Source organism: Anomaloglossus baeobatrachus, chromosome 4 (genome assembly GCF_048569485.1).
Source record: "Anomaloglossus baeobatrachus isolate aAnoBae1 chromosome 4, aAnoBae1.hap1, whole genome shotgun sequence".
In the NCBI taxonomy this organism is placed as follows: Eukaryota; Metazoa; Chordata; class Amphibia; order Anura; family Aromobatidae; genus Anomaloglossus; species Anomaloglossus baeobatrachus.
The window spans coordinates 527805158-527824112 of NC_134356.1; the positions used below are offsets into that span (position 1 = coordinate 527805158).

General features: G+C 47.4%; 1 protein-coding gene across 1 annotated transcript in view; it reads right to left on the bottom strand.

Moving 5' to 3' along the window:
- ABHD17C (abhydrolase domain containing 17C, depalmitoylase) overlaps positions 1-8874 on the bottom strand; it is a 44491-nt gene extending 35617 nt beyond the window's left edge. The window contains exon 1 of the mRNA XM_075342805.1: positions 8144-8874. Coding sequence (XP_075198920.1) covers positions 8144-8688 — 545 coding nt within the window. The 5' untranslated portion in view covers positions 8689-8874. The remainder of the gene's footprint in view (positions 1-8143) is intronic.
- Between the last annotated feature and the right edge of the window lie 10081 nt (positions 8875-18955).

Consider the following 18955-nt stretch of genomic DNA (forward strand, 5'->3'; position numbering starts at 1 on the left):
AATGCTCTACCCCAAGAAATTAGGATGATCCACAACTTACACTGCTTCAGACACTCCCTAAAAACACATCTTTTTAGGGCAACCTATCACCCTCCCTAATTGATGTAATTTCATACATATCCCCTCCACTATTTATCATAACATAAAAGTCTCCCTTAAACACCAACGCACCCAAAAGCGGCACATAAATTGTCCGGTGACTGGCTCATGCAGCCTTATCTATCCCCAGGTCTTTGAGATGGCTGGACTGTTGTCGTAAATAAGCACTTGATCCTTGTGTAACCCGCACGCTACCCCACTGTAGAGTGTAAGCTCTTACGGGCAGAGTTGTCATTTTTGCTTTAATTATTGTATCTTCTCTAACTATTACTTATGATTGTTTGTATATGAATCTCTGAATTGTAAAGTGCTGCGGAATATGTTGGTGCTATAGAAACAAAGATTATTATTATTTGAATCCATAAAACTGTATTGTGCTACATCTATTGTATAAAAGCAATTTTAAAGGGAAGCTATCAGGAGAAAATTACCTATTGTCTAAATTAAGAGGTTGTCCGAGTAGTCGACATCCCCTTTAAATACAAAAAGACGGGGTTGGATCTCACCAATGTGGCTCAGTACATGTGTTTTGTTATCTTTTCCCGCCATCGTCCGCCTGCCTGGCCTTCCTCCCCATGTCGCCAGCATAGACGTTAATTCCAACGCAGCCAAACAGACAGGGGCGGGAATACATAGTAAGACCTGACCCACACATTCCCTTCCTGTTGCACCTGTCAAATAGGAGTGCATTGCTGGAACTTTACTTGCACATATTTCTGAAATAAAACATCTAATCTCAGAACACAAGCTATGCTTACATTCAGCATCGTAGCACCAGTATAGCACTGGCCTTACTTTATATATGAAAATCCTGATGGCTGTTCCCTTTAGACAGCTGTTACTGTAATGTTCAGTTTATCTGCCCCATTTATTCACAATGCAAACGAGATGGGAATTAGATTCATCAACAAATACATTGCCGTGTCACTTTAATGTTACGACTTTCAATATAACATTATGGGGAGATAAGGTATGCACACCAGTGACTATGTAAGGCTAAGTTCACATTTCCGTTGATTTGTATCAGTCACATGCGTCGCTTGACGCATGTGACTGATGCGCTGTTCAACGCTGTACAACGGATGACAAAGAACAGAATTCTTTGTCGGATTCCGTTGTGTGCGGGGGGCGGAGTTCGGGGGCAGAGCCGAGCGGGGGGCGGGGCCAAGTGCTGAGGATGTCAGTGGAAGTGCTGCGGTCTGCATGGCTGGGGACAGGTGAGTGTATCTGTGAGTGAGTGTGTATGTGCATGTATGTATGTATGTATGTATGTATGTATGTATGTGTGTGCACATGCAAAGTGCGGGAGGGGGCGGAGCCGAGCGGGGGGCGGGGCCAGGCGCTGAGGATGTCAGTAGAAGTGCTGCGGTCTGCATGGCTGGGGACAGGTGAGTGTATGTATGAGTGAGTGTGTGTATGTGCATGTATGTATGTATGTATGTATGTATGTATGTATGCATGTGTGTGTGCACATGCAAAGTGCGGGAGGGGGCGGAGCCGAGCAGGGGGCGGGGCCAGACGAAGGTGTCAGTGCTTGTCTGCATGGCTGGGGACAGGTGTGTGTGTGTGTACATACATGTGCGGAGTGTGGGAGGGGGCGGGGCCGAGCGGGGAAGTGTCGGCCTCCCTGCACACGTAACCAGCCTAAATATCGGGTAACAGCAAAGCACCCGATGTTTACCTTGGTTACCCGATATTTACCTTGGTTACGGGCCTACACCGCTTAGCGCTGGCTCCTTGCACCGTAACCAGGGTAAATATCGGGTAACCAACCAAAGCTGGTGACGTGTGCAGGGAGCCAGAGAGCATGCGCAGCGAAATCCGACGGATCTCGCTGCTCAAAAAACGTTACATGCTGCGTTCCTCCCGCCCGGCGGTCAGTCGTTCCACGACTGATCAGTCGGGCGGAGGGTGCAACGCAGCATCATCAGTCACAATCCGCTGCTCATACAAGTCTATGGGAGCAGTGGAATCCGCTAAACGGATTCCGCTGTTTACAAGAGCAGCGGATTGTGACTGATAGATTTTAGCGGAAATGTGAACTTAGCCTAAGGGGAATATATGGAATAGCAGAAACTGCTGTGTGAATACTGACTTGAAAAATCCAATAGCTATATGTAAGAGTGAAAATGTGAAAAATGGAATTTGCATTACTGCCATGAACATATGAATCAAGAGAAATTTAGCTACTGAATTGATCAATGCAATAGAGCCCCAACACTACGCCAAAGTATTTCTCTACGTTGGGGTCCCTAGCTTGTGTGTGTCCTCTCATGCAGTTAAAAAACTTACCGTGTATGGGAAGCTGAGACCCAGGCTATTTATGCGTATGATATGGATTGGCAATAGGTGTGGTTGGGGAGGGTTCCCAAACGAAAAACTACTAACAATAAGGAATAACGTTTGGAACACCATTCTAAGTCTGAACTGGGTGCAAAAACCTAAAAAACATCCCCCCATAGTGATGTTTTTTAGGTTTTTGCACCCAGTTCGGACTTAGAATGGTGTTCCAAACGTTATTCGTTATTGTTAGTAGTTTTTCGTTTGGGAACCCTCCCCAACCACACCTATTGCCAATCCATATCATACGCATAAATAGCCTGGGTCTCAGCTTCCCATACACGGTAAGTTTTTTTAACTGCATGAGAGGACACACACAAGCTAGGGACCCCAACGTAGAGAAATACTTTGGCGTAGTGTTGGGGCTCTATTGCATTGATCAATTCAGTAGCTAAATTTCTCTTGATTCATATGTTCATGGCAGTAATGCAGGTTCCATTTTTCACATTTTCACTCTTACATATAGCTATTGGATTTTTCAAGTCAGTATTCACACAGCAGTTTCTGCTATTTCATGTATTCCCCTTACATAGTCACTGGTGTGCATACCTTATCTCCCCATAGTGATGTTTTTTAGGTTTTTGCACCCAGTTCAGACTTAGAATGGTGTTCCAAACGTTATTCCTTATTTTCAATATAACATGGCAGTCCTTTTATACCTAAACTCCAGAGAGAATACTAGAAATAGCTAATCCCTACGCAGGTCGGGATCGGACACAAGCCGTCACACTGATGGAAGTGTGGTCAGCGGGAAATGAGAAGTACAAACCATTCACACACCGGGAAAGAGGGACGCGAGAAGAAACGAGCTTCCTTCCATGAAAAGCCGAGCACATCCTATTAACGTCATTAAAACAATTACTCATACCTATGGGGGATAAACAAAGCCATGGGAATGCTGCACAAGCCGGGCTATTATACGAGCCCCAATAATGACTTACCGGGGTCTCCATAACCCTAATTACCAATAATCATTCAAAGCAGCGCTGGGCAGATAATGTCCAACAGTGAAAATTAAATTCAGGAACGAAAAGAAATGCAGCAGTTTCTGTTGAAGGTAGACTCCAGATCATCGAGTTCAACCTATAGCCCAACAAGTCAATGCAGAGGAGGGCAAAAACCCCAGGGGCCGACACTAATAGCTCTATAGTAGGGGAAAGGCCTTCCCGACTCCACATACAGCAATCAACTAGTGCCCCAGATCAACACCAAATCATAGAATCTACTACACAAACCGCAAAATTATATTTTCCAAAAAAGGCATCCAGGCCGCTCAAGTTTTAATAGTGAGCTCTATAGCCTCACTGCTCTTACAGTAAAGAATATGCATCAGTCATTATCATTAAAACTCCTTTCCTCTAACTGTAGTGGATGCCCCCTTGTCCCTATTGCAGGCTTAGGTGTATAAAAAAAAAAAAAAAAAAAAAAAAAAAAAAAAATCAGAGAGCTCTGTACTGTCCCCTCATATTTGTACATTGTTGTAATAATAATAATAATAATAATAAATAATAATAATCTTGTCTGGCTTCGCTTCAGACCCAAATTGACAGCTCCATAAGGATCTTTGATGTCCATGTCGGTCAGTACATTGTTTTTGTAATGAAAAAAAAATATATAAATATATACATTATATATTTATACATACATATATATATTTTTCATGAGCTGACCTCAAAGATCTTAGACTATCTAGAAAAAGGCCTTTTTCTCTCAACTTTTATTCACTAATTTGTCTAAATTCTGTTAGTGAGCTCTTCTCCTTTGCTGAGATAATCCATCCACCTCACAGGTGTGGCATTTCAAGATGGTGATTAGATTATTGCACAGGTGTGCCTTAAGGTACCGTCAGACATAACGAGATCGCTAGCGAGATCGCTGCTGAGTCATGGTTTCTGTGATGCAGTAGCGATCCCGTTAGCGATCTCGTTATGTGTGACACCTACCAGCGATCAGGCCCCTGCTGTGAGATCTCTAGTCGTTGCAGAATGGCCCAGGCCATTTTCTTCAAAGGCGATGTCCTGCTGGGCAGGATGCATCGCTGTGTTTCACACTGTGTGACAGGGTCACAGTGACTGCTGAGATCATTATACAGGCTGTATTGTTCCTGCATCGCTGGTAAGATCTGACTGACATCTCACCAGCGACTTACCTGTGATCCCTATCAGGTCGTATCGTTTTTGGGATTGCTGGTAAGTCGTTGTGTGACTGGGCCTTTAGGCTGGCCACATTAAAAGAGCACTCCAAAATGTGCAGTTATACAGTTACGGAGGAGCCTGGGGGAGGGTTAGAAAACCAGTCAGTATCTGATGTGACCACCATTTGCCAGGGTGCCATCTGCCCTGTACAGTAAAAGCCTTGGATTTATCCATGAAAAGAACACCTCTCCAATGTGCCAGATGCCATAGAATGGGAGTATTTGCCCCCTCAAGTCAATTACAAGTCGATGAGGACAATGAGCAGCGGATGAGCTTCCCTGAGATGGATTTTGACAGTTCGTGCACCGATGCTGCGGCAGCTGTCCGGGTGACTGGTCATAGACGATCTTGGAGGTGGAGGTCCTGGGCTGCGTGATCTGCGGTGGTGAGGCTGGTTGGATATACTGCCAAATTCTCTGAAATTACTTTGGAGATGGTTTATAGTCGAGAAGTCAAAATTTAATTAATGGGCAACAGCTCTGGACATTCTTGTAGTCACAATGCCAACCATGCCATATGCACGCTCCCTCAAAACGTGCAACATTATGGCATTGTGCTGTGATAAAACTGCAGATTATAGAGTGGCCTTTTATTATGGCCAGCCTAAGGCACACCTGTGCAATAAGCATGCTGCCTAATCTGCATCTTAATATGCCACACCTGGGAGGTGGATGGATATCTGCAAAGGAGAAGTGCTCACTAACGCAGATTTAAACACATTTGTGAACAATATTTGACAGAAAAAGAACTTTGTGCAAATAGAAAAGTGGGAAATGGAAGCAAAAACAAGGGTTGTGGTTATATTCCCGTTCAGTGTATATGTGTATGAATAAATAGTCACAATTGTCAAGGACAGAATGGTCTCTGGTGAATTCACACCCATTTAAGCAGCCCTATTCTAACCCTCAAAGAAAAAACCCCTCTCAGTATGGCTCCTGTAGACAGATGTTCACCTGTCAGCCGCGGTTATCTAATGTCCACATTTACCTTAGGGAGGGGAAATCCGCACAGATGACAACTAACGTACAGGAGGTAGGCAGGACGGCCTCTGCCCGCCATCTGTCCCTCATTATTTAGTAACCGTGTGTTTGCCCCCGCAGTCAGCTGATCAGCCCAAATGCAATGTGAGGAAAGGTTCCCTTTAAGAGAATTCACCAAAAATAGCCACATGACAAAATTCTGTACTTTGGGGCTTCTGTAAAATGGCAGCCAAAACGTTTAATGTTTTATTTGCAAGTAGCACATCCCACGTCAGTAGGGCAGAAGATATGATGGGGATTTCCAATAGTGTGACCCTTGATGATGGCTAGTTATGGTCACAGTGGCTTTTATATTACTGAATCTTAGAAACAGATTACTGGCCAAGTTCATGGGTGGACTTTGGATGAGATGCAATCTGACAGCACACAATCCTCGGACCACCATGAGGAGGTTGGGTGGGGATCAGCAGGCCGCAGGGATCATGATGAGGCTTTTTCCTAGCCCTGTTGCCCCCTGTTCTAGTAACTATCGGGGGTCACATTGCTTGGCCCTCCTGATCTGACCTTGACATCCCCTGCCATCAGTTTCTTCTGAGATAAGCCCTTTTATATTACAAAGTCTTTCATTACACTGAAGCATAGAATCACACAATCTGAGCTTGTCCTCCAAGGAAAAAGCTCATAACACAAGAAAAGAATATATTTCAGAAACAATTACTGGGGAGCCTAACACGAGAGGACAGACGAGGGATAATACGGGAACGTAAGAGTAGAGTGACTGCCCCATGGCACGTGTCTGGACGGGAGAGCGGTGATCTGTGCCAGGTGAGGGGCAGACTGGGGATGTGATAAGACGCCAAAATAATCAGATCACTCGTGTGGCAAGGTTTTATGGAAGCGGCGACCCTCTCTCCCAATATATCCAGTAAGTACTTTACCTCCTGGATGTGAATTCATTCATTAAATTAGTCATTTGCATAACTGCAGCTATCCTCAATGTCACTAATTACTCCCTTGATGATGCAGGAATGATGGGATAACACACGCGGGACATTCCCCGACTTCTCAGATCCGCAGCATGTAAATACCGCAGCATGGTAATGGTTTGTGACCGGCGATATCCCTTTAAGGTGCACTGGTAGAGGCGAGCGTCATGTCAAGCTCCAGTCACCCAAATCTTTCTGAAGAGCTCACGTAACTCTGCTCAGGGTAGTGACATGAGATCGCTAAAGCCCTGGCTAGTCTCATCTGAACGCGGCCCTACAGAAAGTATGAGCGGAGGACGAAAAACAAGATGACAACCGGTGAGAATGGAAGTGACATACGGCCGGAATAAACCCTAATATAATCATAGAGGCAGCAGTGTCACCCGTGTCTACATCCCAGAAATACACAAAATATACACACCCCGGGGCAGTCTATATATCCCTGTGGTGACATCACAATAATGGCTGAGAGCTAAGGAGACATGACAAGTACAGGCGCGGAGTCACCCCGATAACCCTGGCTGTGACCAGCAGTGATAGGACTGATAAAGGGGCTGGAAAAAGCAAATCCAGGATCCCCAAAATAGCAACGACCATCACCTATAATGTCATAGCAACTAGTGAGGGAGGGGAGTGGACTATGGAGCCATGACAAGCCCAGGGGCGGGGGTCTCTACAGTGCTCCTGGTGTGGCCTGTGCAGAGTAGTGCAGGGTACCAAGAGGCTGCAGACATCCCTGCAACCACCATGTCCTATAGTCACAAGTAATGGAGGACCAGTGCGGCCTGTGATGGAATGACTACCGGAAGCTGACCCCGACCACCATCCCCCCATTACCAGAGGCAGACCCCCCTTCATCCCCAGTTGGGTGGGGGTGACTTCCCCCTCATCCACCACATCCCCAGATTGGGGGGGGGGGGGGGGGGATGTTGTGTGACCCTCCACTACCAGGGGTGGGTGGGGTGACATACCATTCAACTACCCCATCCCAGGAGTGATGTTCTCCCACCTAATCCACCCCCATTCCCGGCCACTGACCCCCTTTGTTCCCCCCCCATATCCGGCCACTGACCCCCTTGTCCCCCCCCCATATCCGGCCACTGACCCCCTTGTCCCCCCCCCATATCCGGCCACTGACCCCCTTGTCCCCCCCATATCCGGCCACTGACCCCCCTTGTCCCCCCCCCATATCCGGCCACTGACCCCCTTGCCCCCCCCCCATATCCGGCCACTGACCCCCTTGTCCCCCCCCCATATCCAGCCACTGACCCCCTTGTCCCCCCCCATATCCAGCCACTGACCCCCTTGCCCCCCCCCATATCCAGCCACTGACCCCCTTGTCCCCCCCCCCATATCCGGCCACTGACCCCCTTGTCCCCCCCCATATCCGGCCACTGACCCCCTTGTCCCCCCCCATATCCGGCCACTGACCCCCTTGTCCCCCCCCATCCCCGGCCACTGACCTCCTGTCCCCCCCATCCCCGGCCACTGACCTCCTGTCCCCCCCATCCCCGGGGTTGCCCCTCACCCCATCCCCCCGTACCGTGTCCGCAGCGCATGCCAGGCCGCCTCGATGTCCGCGTACAGGTTCTTCTCGCTGGGCTTGCCGCTGCTCACGCCGTAGCCGGAGTAGTCGTAGGAGAAGACGTTGCAGTTGATCCGGGAGCCCAGGCCGATGTAGAAGCTGCACATCTGGCCCAGGTCCACCGCGTTCCCGTGAGAGAAGAGCAGCGTGTACCGGCTCCCGGGGGCGCAGCGCACGAACATGCAGCCCAGGCAGCTGCCCCGCTCCGTCCTCCAGCGGAACACCTCCACCGCGTCCAGCTCCCGCTGCGAGTACTGCCAGTCCGCCCGCTCCGTCAGGTGCAGGCTGCAGGGCGGCGGGGGACAGGCCGCAGGCTCGCTCTGCTCGTCCCCCTGCGCACAGGCCTGGCCCGGGGTCACCTCTGCCTCCCGCACCGTGTACGTGGGCTCCGGGGGCAGGAAGGCCAGCTTGGCAGCGATCCGGCTCGGGCATGGCGGGCAGCAGAAGAGCCAGCAGAGCTCCCCCAGAGAGAAGCCGTTCATCCTCGGTCCCTGCTCTGGCATTGGGGCGACCCGGGCCTGCGGGTGGAGCGCTACTACCGGAGGACGGAGCAGCAGAAACTGGGCCCCTGCCCTGATCTTCCGGGCCTGCAGCGCCTAGTCACCGGCGGCTAGCGGCTCATCTGCTTGCTACTCGCGCCCGGCCTAGCAGCTGCTTCCGGGAGAGCACAGGGAAAACCGCGGCCGAGGAGCGGAGGAGGAGTGCTGCCCCCTAGCACGGCGGAGAGAGAAGTGCAGGCAGGGGAGAATCATGCTGAGGAGGGGCAGGACGTGTGCGCCAGTATACGCCGGTACACGCCAGTATATGCCGGTACACGCCAGCTTACGCCAGTATACGCCGGTACACGCCAGCTTACGCCAGTATACGCCGGTACACGCCAGCTTACGCCAGTATACGCCGGTACACGCCAGCTTACGCCAGTTTACGCCGGTACACGCCAGCTTACGCCAGCTTACACCGGTACACGCCAGCTTACGCCGGTATACACCGGTATACGCCAGCTTACACCGGTACAGTACACGCCAGCTTACGCCAGTATACACCGGTACACGCCAGCTTACGCCGGTACACGCCAGCTTACGCCGGTACAACGCCAGTTTACGCCAGTATACACCGGTACACGCCATCTTACACCGGTACACGCCAGCTTACGCCAGTATACACCGGTACACGCCAGCTTACGCCAGTATACACCGGTACACGCCAGCTTACGCCAGTATACGCCGGTACTTGCCAGTATACGCCGGTACACGCCAGTATACGCCAGTACACGCCAGCTTACATCAGTATACACTGGTATACGCCAGTACACGCCAGCTTACGCCAGTATACGCCGGTACACGCCAGCTTACGCCAGTATAGACCAGTATACACCGGTACACGCCAGTATACACCAGTATAGACCAATATACACCAGTATACACCGGTACACGCCAGCTTACACCAGTATAGACCAATATACACCAGCTTACACCAGTATAGACCAATATACACCAGTATACGCCGGTACACGCCAGCTTACACCAGTATAGACCAATATATACCAGTATACGCCGGTACACACCAGCTTACACCAGTATACACCGGTACACGCCAGCTTACACCAGTATAGACCAATATACACCAGTATACACCGGTACACGCCAGCTTACACCAGTATAGGCCAATATACACCAGTACACACCGGTACACGCCAGCTTACACCAGTATAGGCCAATATACACCAGTATACACCGGTACACGCCAGCTTACACCAGTATAGGCCAATATACACCAGTACACACCGGTACACGCCAGCTTACACCAGTATAGGCCAATATACACCAGTATACACCGGTACACGCCAGCTTACACCAGTATAGGCCAATATACACCAGTATACACCGGTACACGCCAGCTTACACCAGTATAGACCAATATACACCAGTACACACCAGCTTACACCAGTATAGGCCAATATACACCGGTACACGCCAGCTTACACCAGTATAGGCCAATATACACCAGTACACACCGGTACACGCCAGCTTACACCAGTATAGGCCAATATACACCAGTATACACCGGTACACGCCAGCTTACACCAGTATAGGCCAATATACACCAGTATACACCGGTACACGCCAGCTTACACCAGTATAGGCCAATATACACCAGTATACACCGGTACACGCCAGCTTACACCAGTATAGGCCAATATACACCAGTATACACCGGTACACGCCAGCTTACACCAGTATAGGCCAATATACACCAGTATACACCGGTACACGCCAGCTTACACCAGTATAGACCAATATACACCAGTACACACCGGTACACGCCAGCTTACACCAGTATAGGCCAATATACACCAGTATACACCGGTACACGCCAGCTTACACCAGTATAGGCCAATATACACCAGTATACACCGGTACACGCCAGCTTACACCAGTATAGACCAATATACACCAGTACACACCAGCTTACACCAGTATAGGCCAATATACACCGGTACACGCCAGCTTACACCAGTATAGGCCAATATACACCAGTACACACCGGTACACGCCAGCTTACACCAGTATAGGCCAATATACACCAGTATACACCGGTACACGCCAGCTTACACCAGTATAGGCCAATATACACCAGTATACACCGGTACACGCCAGCTTACACCAGTATAGGCCAATATACACCAGTATACACCGGTACACGCCAGCTTACACCAGTATAGACCAATATACACCAGTACACACCGGTACACACCAGCTTACACCAGTATAGGCCAATATACACCGGTACACGCCAGCTTACACCAGTATAGACCAATATACACCAGTACACACCGGTACACGCCAGCTTACACCAGTATAGACCAATAAACACCGGTACAACGCCAGCTTACACCAGTAGAGACCACTATACACCAGTATACGCCGGTACACGCCAGCTTACACCAGTATAGACCAATATATACCAATATACGCCGGTACACGCCAGCTTACACCAGTATAGACCAATATACGCCGGTACACGCCAGCTTACACCAGTATAGACCAATAAACACCAGTATACACCGGTACACTCCAGCTTACACCAGTATAGAGCAATAAACACCAGTATACACCGGTACACTCCAGCTTACACCAGTATAGACCAATAAACACCAGTATACACCAGTACTCTCCAGCTTAGACACCAATATAGACCGGTACATGCCAGCTTAAACCAGTATAAACCAATATACACTAGTATGCAACAATATACGCCGGTATACTCTAGCTTACACCAATATACACAGGTTTGCACCAATATACACCGGTATACAGTACTTCAGTATGCAACAATATATAGCGATATACTACATTATGCACCAATATACACCAGTATACTACAGTATGCACCAGAATACACCAGTATACAGTACTCCAGTATGCAAAATATATACAGTATACTCCAGCATATACCAGATTACTCCAATATACACCAGTATACTCAAGTATTCATCAATATACTCCAGTAAACTCCAGCTAACACTAGTATACTTCAGCATACACCAGTATACTCCAAAAAAGGAGGGGAGCCAGCACTGCTTATGAGTGGCATGCAACAATGAAGAAATAAAAAGTGTAATATTCACAAATTCATTCCTACTGTAACAATGAGATGTTTTGCAAATGATTGATCAATGATTTGAGCCCCACCATGGTTGATCGCCACCATGCCGTGCACGCCCAGTGTGGTTTGCAAATTCCTTCTGTCGCCATCAAAATTCAGTTTGGTGCTTATTCACACACAGCCACCGCCCCCTGCTCCAAGGCATCATTATTTAAACAGCACCTGCCTGAACCTTGTTCCGCCCTCATCCATGTTTGCTGGTCTGGCACTGTGAGGGCCAGTCCTGACATTGTGCTGGTGTGTGTGGTTCTGCCGCACACACTGGCACCTGGGCTGCCTTTATTCGCGGTTGTCAGTCCTGGCAGCATGGGAGCGGTTCAGACATGTCTCAGGTAAGTGGTGTTTTCATATGGTCCTGCTCATTATATGGGACCTTATGGTACAATATTAATTTATAATATAGCGTTAGGGACCCCCCTATAGAGATTTGCCGTGACGGGGCAGGGGGGCTCAAATCATTGATCAATCATTTGCAAAAAATCTCATTGAATTGTTACAGTAGGAATGAATTTGTGAATATTACACTTTTTATTTCTTCATTGTTGCATGCCATTCATAGGCAGTGCTGGCTCCCCTCCTTTTTACCAGTATACTCCAGTATGCACCAATATAAACCAGTATACGCCAGCATATACCAGATTATACCAATATACTCCAGTATGCACCAATATACTCCAGTATGCACCAATATACTCCAGAATATACTAGTATACTCCAGTATGTATCAATAAAATACCAGTATACTCCAGCATACACCATTATACTCCAGCACTGGAATATACTGGTGCATGCAGGAGTATACTGGTATATGCTGGAGTTGGTACATACTGGAGTGTACTGGTGTATGCTGAAGTATATGAGTGTATATTGGTGCATATTGGTATACTGGTGCATATCTAATATATAAAGCTGCGTGTATGTATGTCAGCTAAAGGAATCTGCACCTTCGTATTTACAATCATGAATTTTTGCACAGACACCCCATGTGACTCAGAGAACGTCATAGACTATGTTTTGACCGGAAAATTTAACTCGACGCTTTACAGTTACTCTCCAAAAAACCTGCCTCCATTAAACTGAATGGAGGTGGGAGCTAGAGACTATTAATAGCAGTGGTTGCTATAGGAACAAAATAAATTGTTATTATAAGAAGCTTATTTTTGAGGTAATAAGATGTCGGTGGGAAGACTGATAGAGAGAGACCGACAGAGACAGACAGAGAGACAGGGAAAGAGAGAGAGAGCGAGACAGACAGTCAAAGAGACAGAGGCAGACAGGGAAAGAGACAGAAAGAGAGACAGACAGACAGAGAAGGAAAGAGACAAGGAAAGAGACAAAAAACAGGGAAAGAGACAGACGGGGAAGAGAGAGACAGATGGGGAAAAAGACAGTGAAAGAGACAGAGATAAGGAAAAGATAGGGAAAGAGACTGCAACAGACGGAGAAAGAGATAGAAGGGGAAAGAGACAGACAGACAGACAGAGAAAGGGACAGGCACAGACACACAGAGACAGACAGAGAGACAGACGCACAGACAGAAAGAGAAACAGAGACACACAGAGACAGATAGACAGAGAGACAGACAAACAGAGACAGACACACAGAGACAGATAGACACAGACACACAGAGAAAGACAGAGAGACAGATGGACAGACAGAGAGACAGATGGACAGACAGAGAGACAGATGGACAGACAGAGAGACAGATGGACAGACAGAGAGACAGATGGACAGACAGAGAGACAGATGGACAGACACAGACAGACGGACAGAGACAGGCGGGCAGACAGACAGACGGAGCCTGGGAGACAGACAGCGAGACAGTTACTATCCCGGGCAAAGCCTGGGTACTACAGCTAGTTCACTATATAACGCGTCCTTCTGTCCAAAGCCAGGATCAAACAGTTTGATTGGCCAAAGGGCTATTTGTTTTTATTTTTTTTGGTTTTTTTTTAAAGGTTAGCTACTGAAGAAGTAACTGGGGCCTTATTTATGAGAATTGCTTCCCAGTAAGATTGTTCTGGTTGTCGATAACAACCAGAGTGCTTCTTTCAGCATTGAAGCTGCTAAGATAAAGTGCAAGCTGAGCTCTGATTGGTTGCTATGGACAGCTAGACCCTTAGCCACTCCAACATGCCCATTGGTATTTCGGTAAGCCTCTACACATAAGAACGAATGAGATGTCCTACATCTGTGCGGTTCTCCAAAACTTTGAGGAATCAACCAAGATGGTGAATGGCAATGACTTCTAAACAGCATTACCATCCTGCTTCTATGTCTACTGAAACACTCTGTTTACAATGCTTACATGTGGAACAGATGGAGATAGAATAGGAAAATACACATGGTGATACTACCCAGACCAGCCTCATCTCATCTTCACAGTGTGGACTGGGTGAAAATGAGGACGAGGCTGAGGAGGAGAAACAGGAGATGGTTTCATGCTCTACAACAGCATTATCCCATCTGTTCAGCGTGAATCTCCTGAATAGGAGGAAAGGATGTAGTAGAATTAGATGTATTGTTGTCCCTCTTGTGGAGACAGAGAAGTCTTGCCAGTTGGGAGTCTGGCATACAAGGCAGACTTTGTCCCGCTGTCTTTCCAGGTACCTTCATGATATACACGTTAGGCAACAATGATAACTAGTTTTGCACCCTTCTCGACCCACGCTACAATAAAGAACTTTACATCTCTCATTTTGGCAGTCGAGAGGGCTACTAAAATGGTACAATACCAGAAGGCCATCGTTGAAGAATTTGTCAAAAAATTACCACCTCACAATGCTGCAGCAGTTCATCGACAACCAAGTAGTAGAGAGAAGGAAGACACATCAGGACCAACAAAAGTAAGGGAACACTATCAAAGGTCTGGGACAGTTTCATTAGACCCTCCCAGCACTTATGCCCTGATGTGCATGGTACTCTGACGAGAGAAAAGTTCTGGAAGATGGTGAAGGATTACATAGCCGATCACAGATCCATCCTCCATGATTTTTCTGTTCCATACAACTATTGGGTATCCACGCAAGGAATGTGGAATGAACTGTCCCTCTATGCCTTGGAAGTGCTGGCCTGCCTTGCCGTAGCTTTTTGTCTGAGTGAGTTTTTAGGACACTGGGTGCATAATAACTAATAGGCACATCCACTTGACAATTGACAATGCTCAAAGGCTGACTCATCAAAATGATCAAAGCGTGGATTAGCCCATACTTTTCAACACCACCGGATGACAGCAGCCAGACCTAAAGTCAATTCAAATGCTCCTTTTATTGCGGTGTAATTCCCTGCACAGCTTTCCACTCAAGTTGATATAGTCCTTGTTTTCAACTTTTTTTTGTCCTCCTCATTTACCATATCAACATGGTCATGATGCCACTATCGCTATTAATTTTCCATGATTGTGTATGAAGGTGTAATACATAATTTTTAAAGGCCTACCTCAAATAATCTCTTACATACATATATACTGTATGTATAGTGAATGCATACCTTTCCCAGTTTTGGAGTCAGAATTTAAGAGAGTGTTTTCCAAATTGAACTAAAACAGAAATCAGTGTCTCCTGTATGTGTTTTGCTGGCTTTATTGCCATTCCTCCTGGTCATTTTTGATAGCCCTCACATTGCCTTGAGAGTCATGAATTAAGAATGTTTTCAACATTGATCCAAAACTGGAATCAGACTGTCTTCTGTAAGTCTGTTGGTGGCTGCATTGCCATGCCTCCTGCCCATTTTGGCTAGACTTTGCACTGACTGCAGATCCTTTACTAGGTTGAGAGTCAAGAATTAAGAGTGTTTAAAATTGAAAAAAAAAAAAAAAAAAATTATATATATATATATATATATCAGAGATACTCCTGTACGTCAGTTGCTGGCTATATTGCCATTCTTCCCAGTCAACTAGTTGAGGTGAACGCCTGTTTCCACAATCATTCTCTGCAGGTGACCTCACTTCTTCTTCCCCTGTGCTACATGGTCAATCTCCTGTCAGGGATAGAGCCATGGATGCCTCCTGCCCTGAACCTGTCTTTGTACATTCTCAAAGACCATCACGATCCACGTCCACTTTCTGGTCTCAGCTGTCTCTACCTCAGACCATAGAAAGCAAGCAGAAATAGACGGCCACCCACCCACAGTCTCAAACACAAAACAGCCAAATTTCCAGACTGCTTGTCCTGCAAATGTTGGTGTTTAGGCCTCATAGTCATTTTGACTAGTCCTTGCATTGACTGCAGATCCTCTGCCACTTTGAGAGTCATGAATTGAGTGCTTTCTAAATTGATCCAAAAGTGGAATCAGAGTGTCTTCTGTACGTCTGTTGCTGACTATATTGCTATGCCTCCTTCCCATTTTGTCTAGGCCTCGCATTACCTTTAGGTCCTTTCCCATTTTGAGAGCCATGAATTAAGAGTGTTTTTAAAACTGAGCCAAAATTGGAATCAGAGTGTCTCCTGTACATCTATTGTTGGCTTTATTGCCATGTCTCCTGTCCATTTTGGCTAGACTTTGCACTGATCCTTTGCCAGTTTGAGAGTCAAGAATTAAAGGCCATTTTACACGCAACGACATCGCTAACGAGATGTCGTTGGGGTCATGGAATTCGTGAAGCACATCTGGCCTCGTTAGCGACGTCGTTGCGTGTGAAACGCACGAACGACCGTTAACGATCAAAATTCCTTACCTTATCATTGATCGTTGACACGTCGTTCTATTCCCAATTATCGTTGCTTTTGCAGGACGCAGGTTGTTCGTCGTTCCTGCAGCAGCACACATCGCTATGTGTGACACCGCAGGAACGAGGAACATCACCGTACCTGTGGCCACCGGCAATGAGGAACGAAGGAGGTGGGTGGGATGTTCCGCCCGCTCATCTCTGCCCCTCCGCTTCCATTGGGCGGCCTCTTAGTGGCATCGCTGTGACGCCGCATGAACCGCCGCCTTAGAAAGAAGGCGGTTCGCCGGCCACAGCGACATCGCTAGGCAGGTAAGTACCTGTGACCGTTCTTAGCGATGTTGTGCGCCACGGGCAGCTATTTGCCCGTGACGCACAACCGACGGGGGAGGGTGCTTTCACCAGTGACAACGCTAGCGATGTTGCTGTGTGTAAAGTGCCCTTAAGAGTGTGTTCAGAATTGAAGAAAAAAAAAATAAAAAAAATGTAATCAGAGTTTCTCCTGTACGTCTGTTGCTGGCTATACTGCCATGTCTCTGGATCCACAATCATTCTCTGTGGTTGACCCCACTGTCTCTTCCACTGTGTTACGTGCTGGTCAATACCCTGTCAAAGTCGTCCTGAACCTGTCTTTCCACAGTTGCAAACATCATCAGGAACCACGTCCACTTTCTGGTTCCATCACAGTGTCCAGCAGACCTTGGAATGCAAGCGGAAATAGGCACCACCCACAGCACAAAACACAAACACAAAATGGCCACATTTCCAGACTGCTTGTCCTGCAAATGTTGGTGTTTAGGCTTCTGGCCACTGAAGATTTTTGCTTCCTCGTGTCCCATAACATCACCAATGCCTCATTGTCATTTTGACTAGGCCTCACACTGACTGCAGACCCTTTACCACTTTGAAAGTCATGAATAAATAGTGTTTTCAAAATTAAGCCAAAACTGGAATTGGAGAGGCTTCTGGCTGTGCTGGCTGTATTGTCATTCCTCCTGCCCATTTTTGGCTAGGCCTCGCACTGCCTTCACATGCTTTTCCACCTTGAGAGTCATGAATTAAGAGTGTTTTAAACATTGTTCCAAAACTGAATTGGAGTGTCTCCTGTACCTCTGTTGCTGGCTGTATTGTCATTCCTTCTTCTCATTGTGGCTAGGCTTCGAACTGGCTTCAGATCCTATCCTACTTTGAGAGTCATGAATTAAGAGTGTTTTCAAAGTTGAGTCAAAACTGAAATCGGTCTCCTGTAACCCTGTTACTGCCTGTATTGACATTCCTTCTTCCCATTTCTGCTAGGCCTTATTCTGCCTGCAGATCATTTATCACTTTGTGAGTCATGAATTAAGAGTGTTTTTTCAAAATTGATCCAAAACTGGAATAAGACTGTCTTCTACACGTCTGTTGCTGACTGTATTGCCATGCCTCCTGCCCATTTTGGCTAGGCCTCGCACTGACTGCAGATCCTTTCCAACTTTGAGAGTCATGAAGTAAGGGGTACTTTGCACGCTGCAACATCGCTAGCCGATTGTAGCAATGCCGAGCGCGATAGTCCCCGCCCCCGTCGCAGATGCGATATCTTGTAATAGCTGCCGTAGCGAACATTATCGCTATGGCAGCTTCACACGCACTTACCTTCCCTGCGACGTCGCTCTGGCCGGCGACCCGCCTCCTTCCTAAGGGGTCGGGTCGTGCGGCGTCACAATGACGTCACGCGGCAGGAGGCCAATAGAAGCGGAGGGGCGAAGATGAGCGGGACGTAAACATCCCGCCCACCTCCTTCCTTCCTCATTGCAGGTGGGACGCAGGTAAGGAGATGTTCCTCGCTCCTGCGGCTTCATACACAGCAATGTGTGCTGCTGCAGGAACAAAGAACAACATCGTACCTGTCACTGCAGCCAAATTATGAAAATGACTGAAACTACACAGATCACCGATTTACAACGCTTTTGCGATTGTTTATCGGTGCTTCTAGGCTTTACACGTTGCGACGCCGTTACCGGTGCCGGATGTGCATCGCTTTCGATTTGACCCCGACGAGATCGCAGTAGCGATGTCGCAACGTGCAAAGTACTCCTAAGATTGTGTTCAAAATTTAACAAATATGGCATCAGAGTCTATCCTCTATGTATGTTGCTAGCTGTATTTCCATGCCTCCTTGTCATTTTGACTTTTTCACTGGTCCTCTCACTGACTGCATATCCTTTGCTAGTTTCAGAGTCAGAAATTAAGAATGTTTTCAAAATTAAAGGAAAATGTACTCAGAAACCTTGCTCTCCATCCCCTCCAAGGTTTATCCGAGTGCCTCCTTCTAATTTTTGTCTGCCCTTGCACTTAGTGCATAGCCTTAATTAGTGTTGGGCTAGCTGCTGAAAAAAAAGGATAGTTTACCATTATCGATCTATAGCTAAGGTTACTTTCCTTAAAGTCCTTGCTGC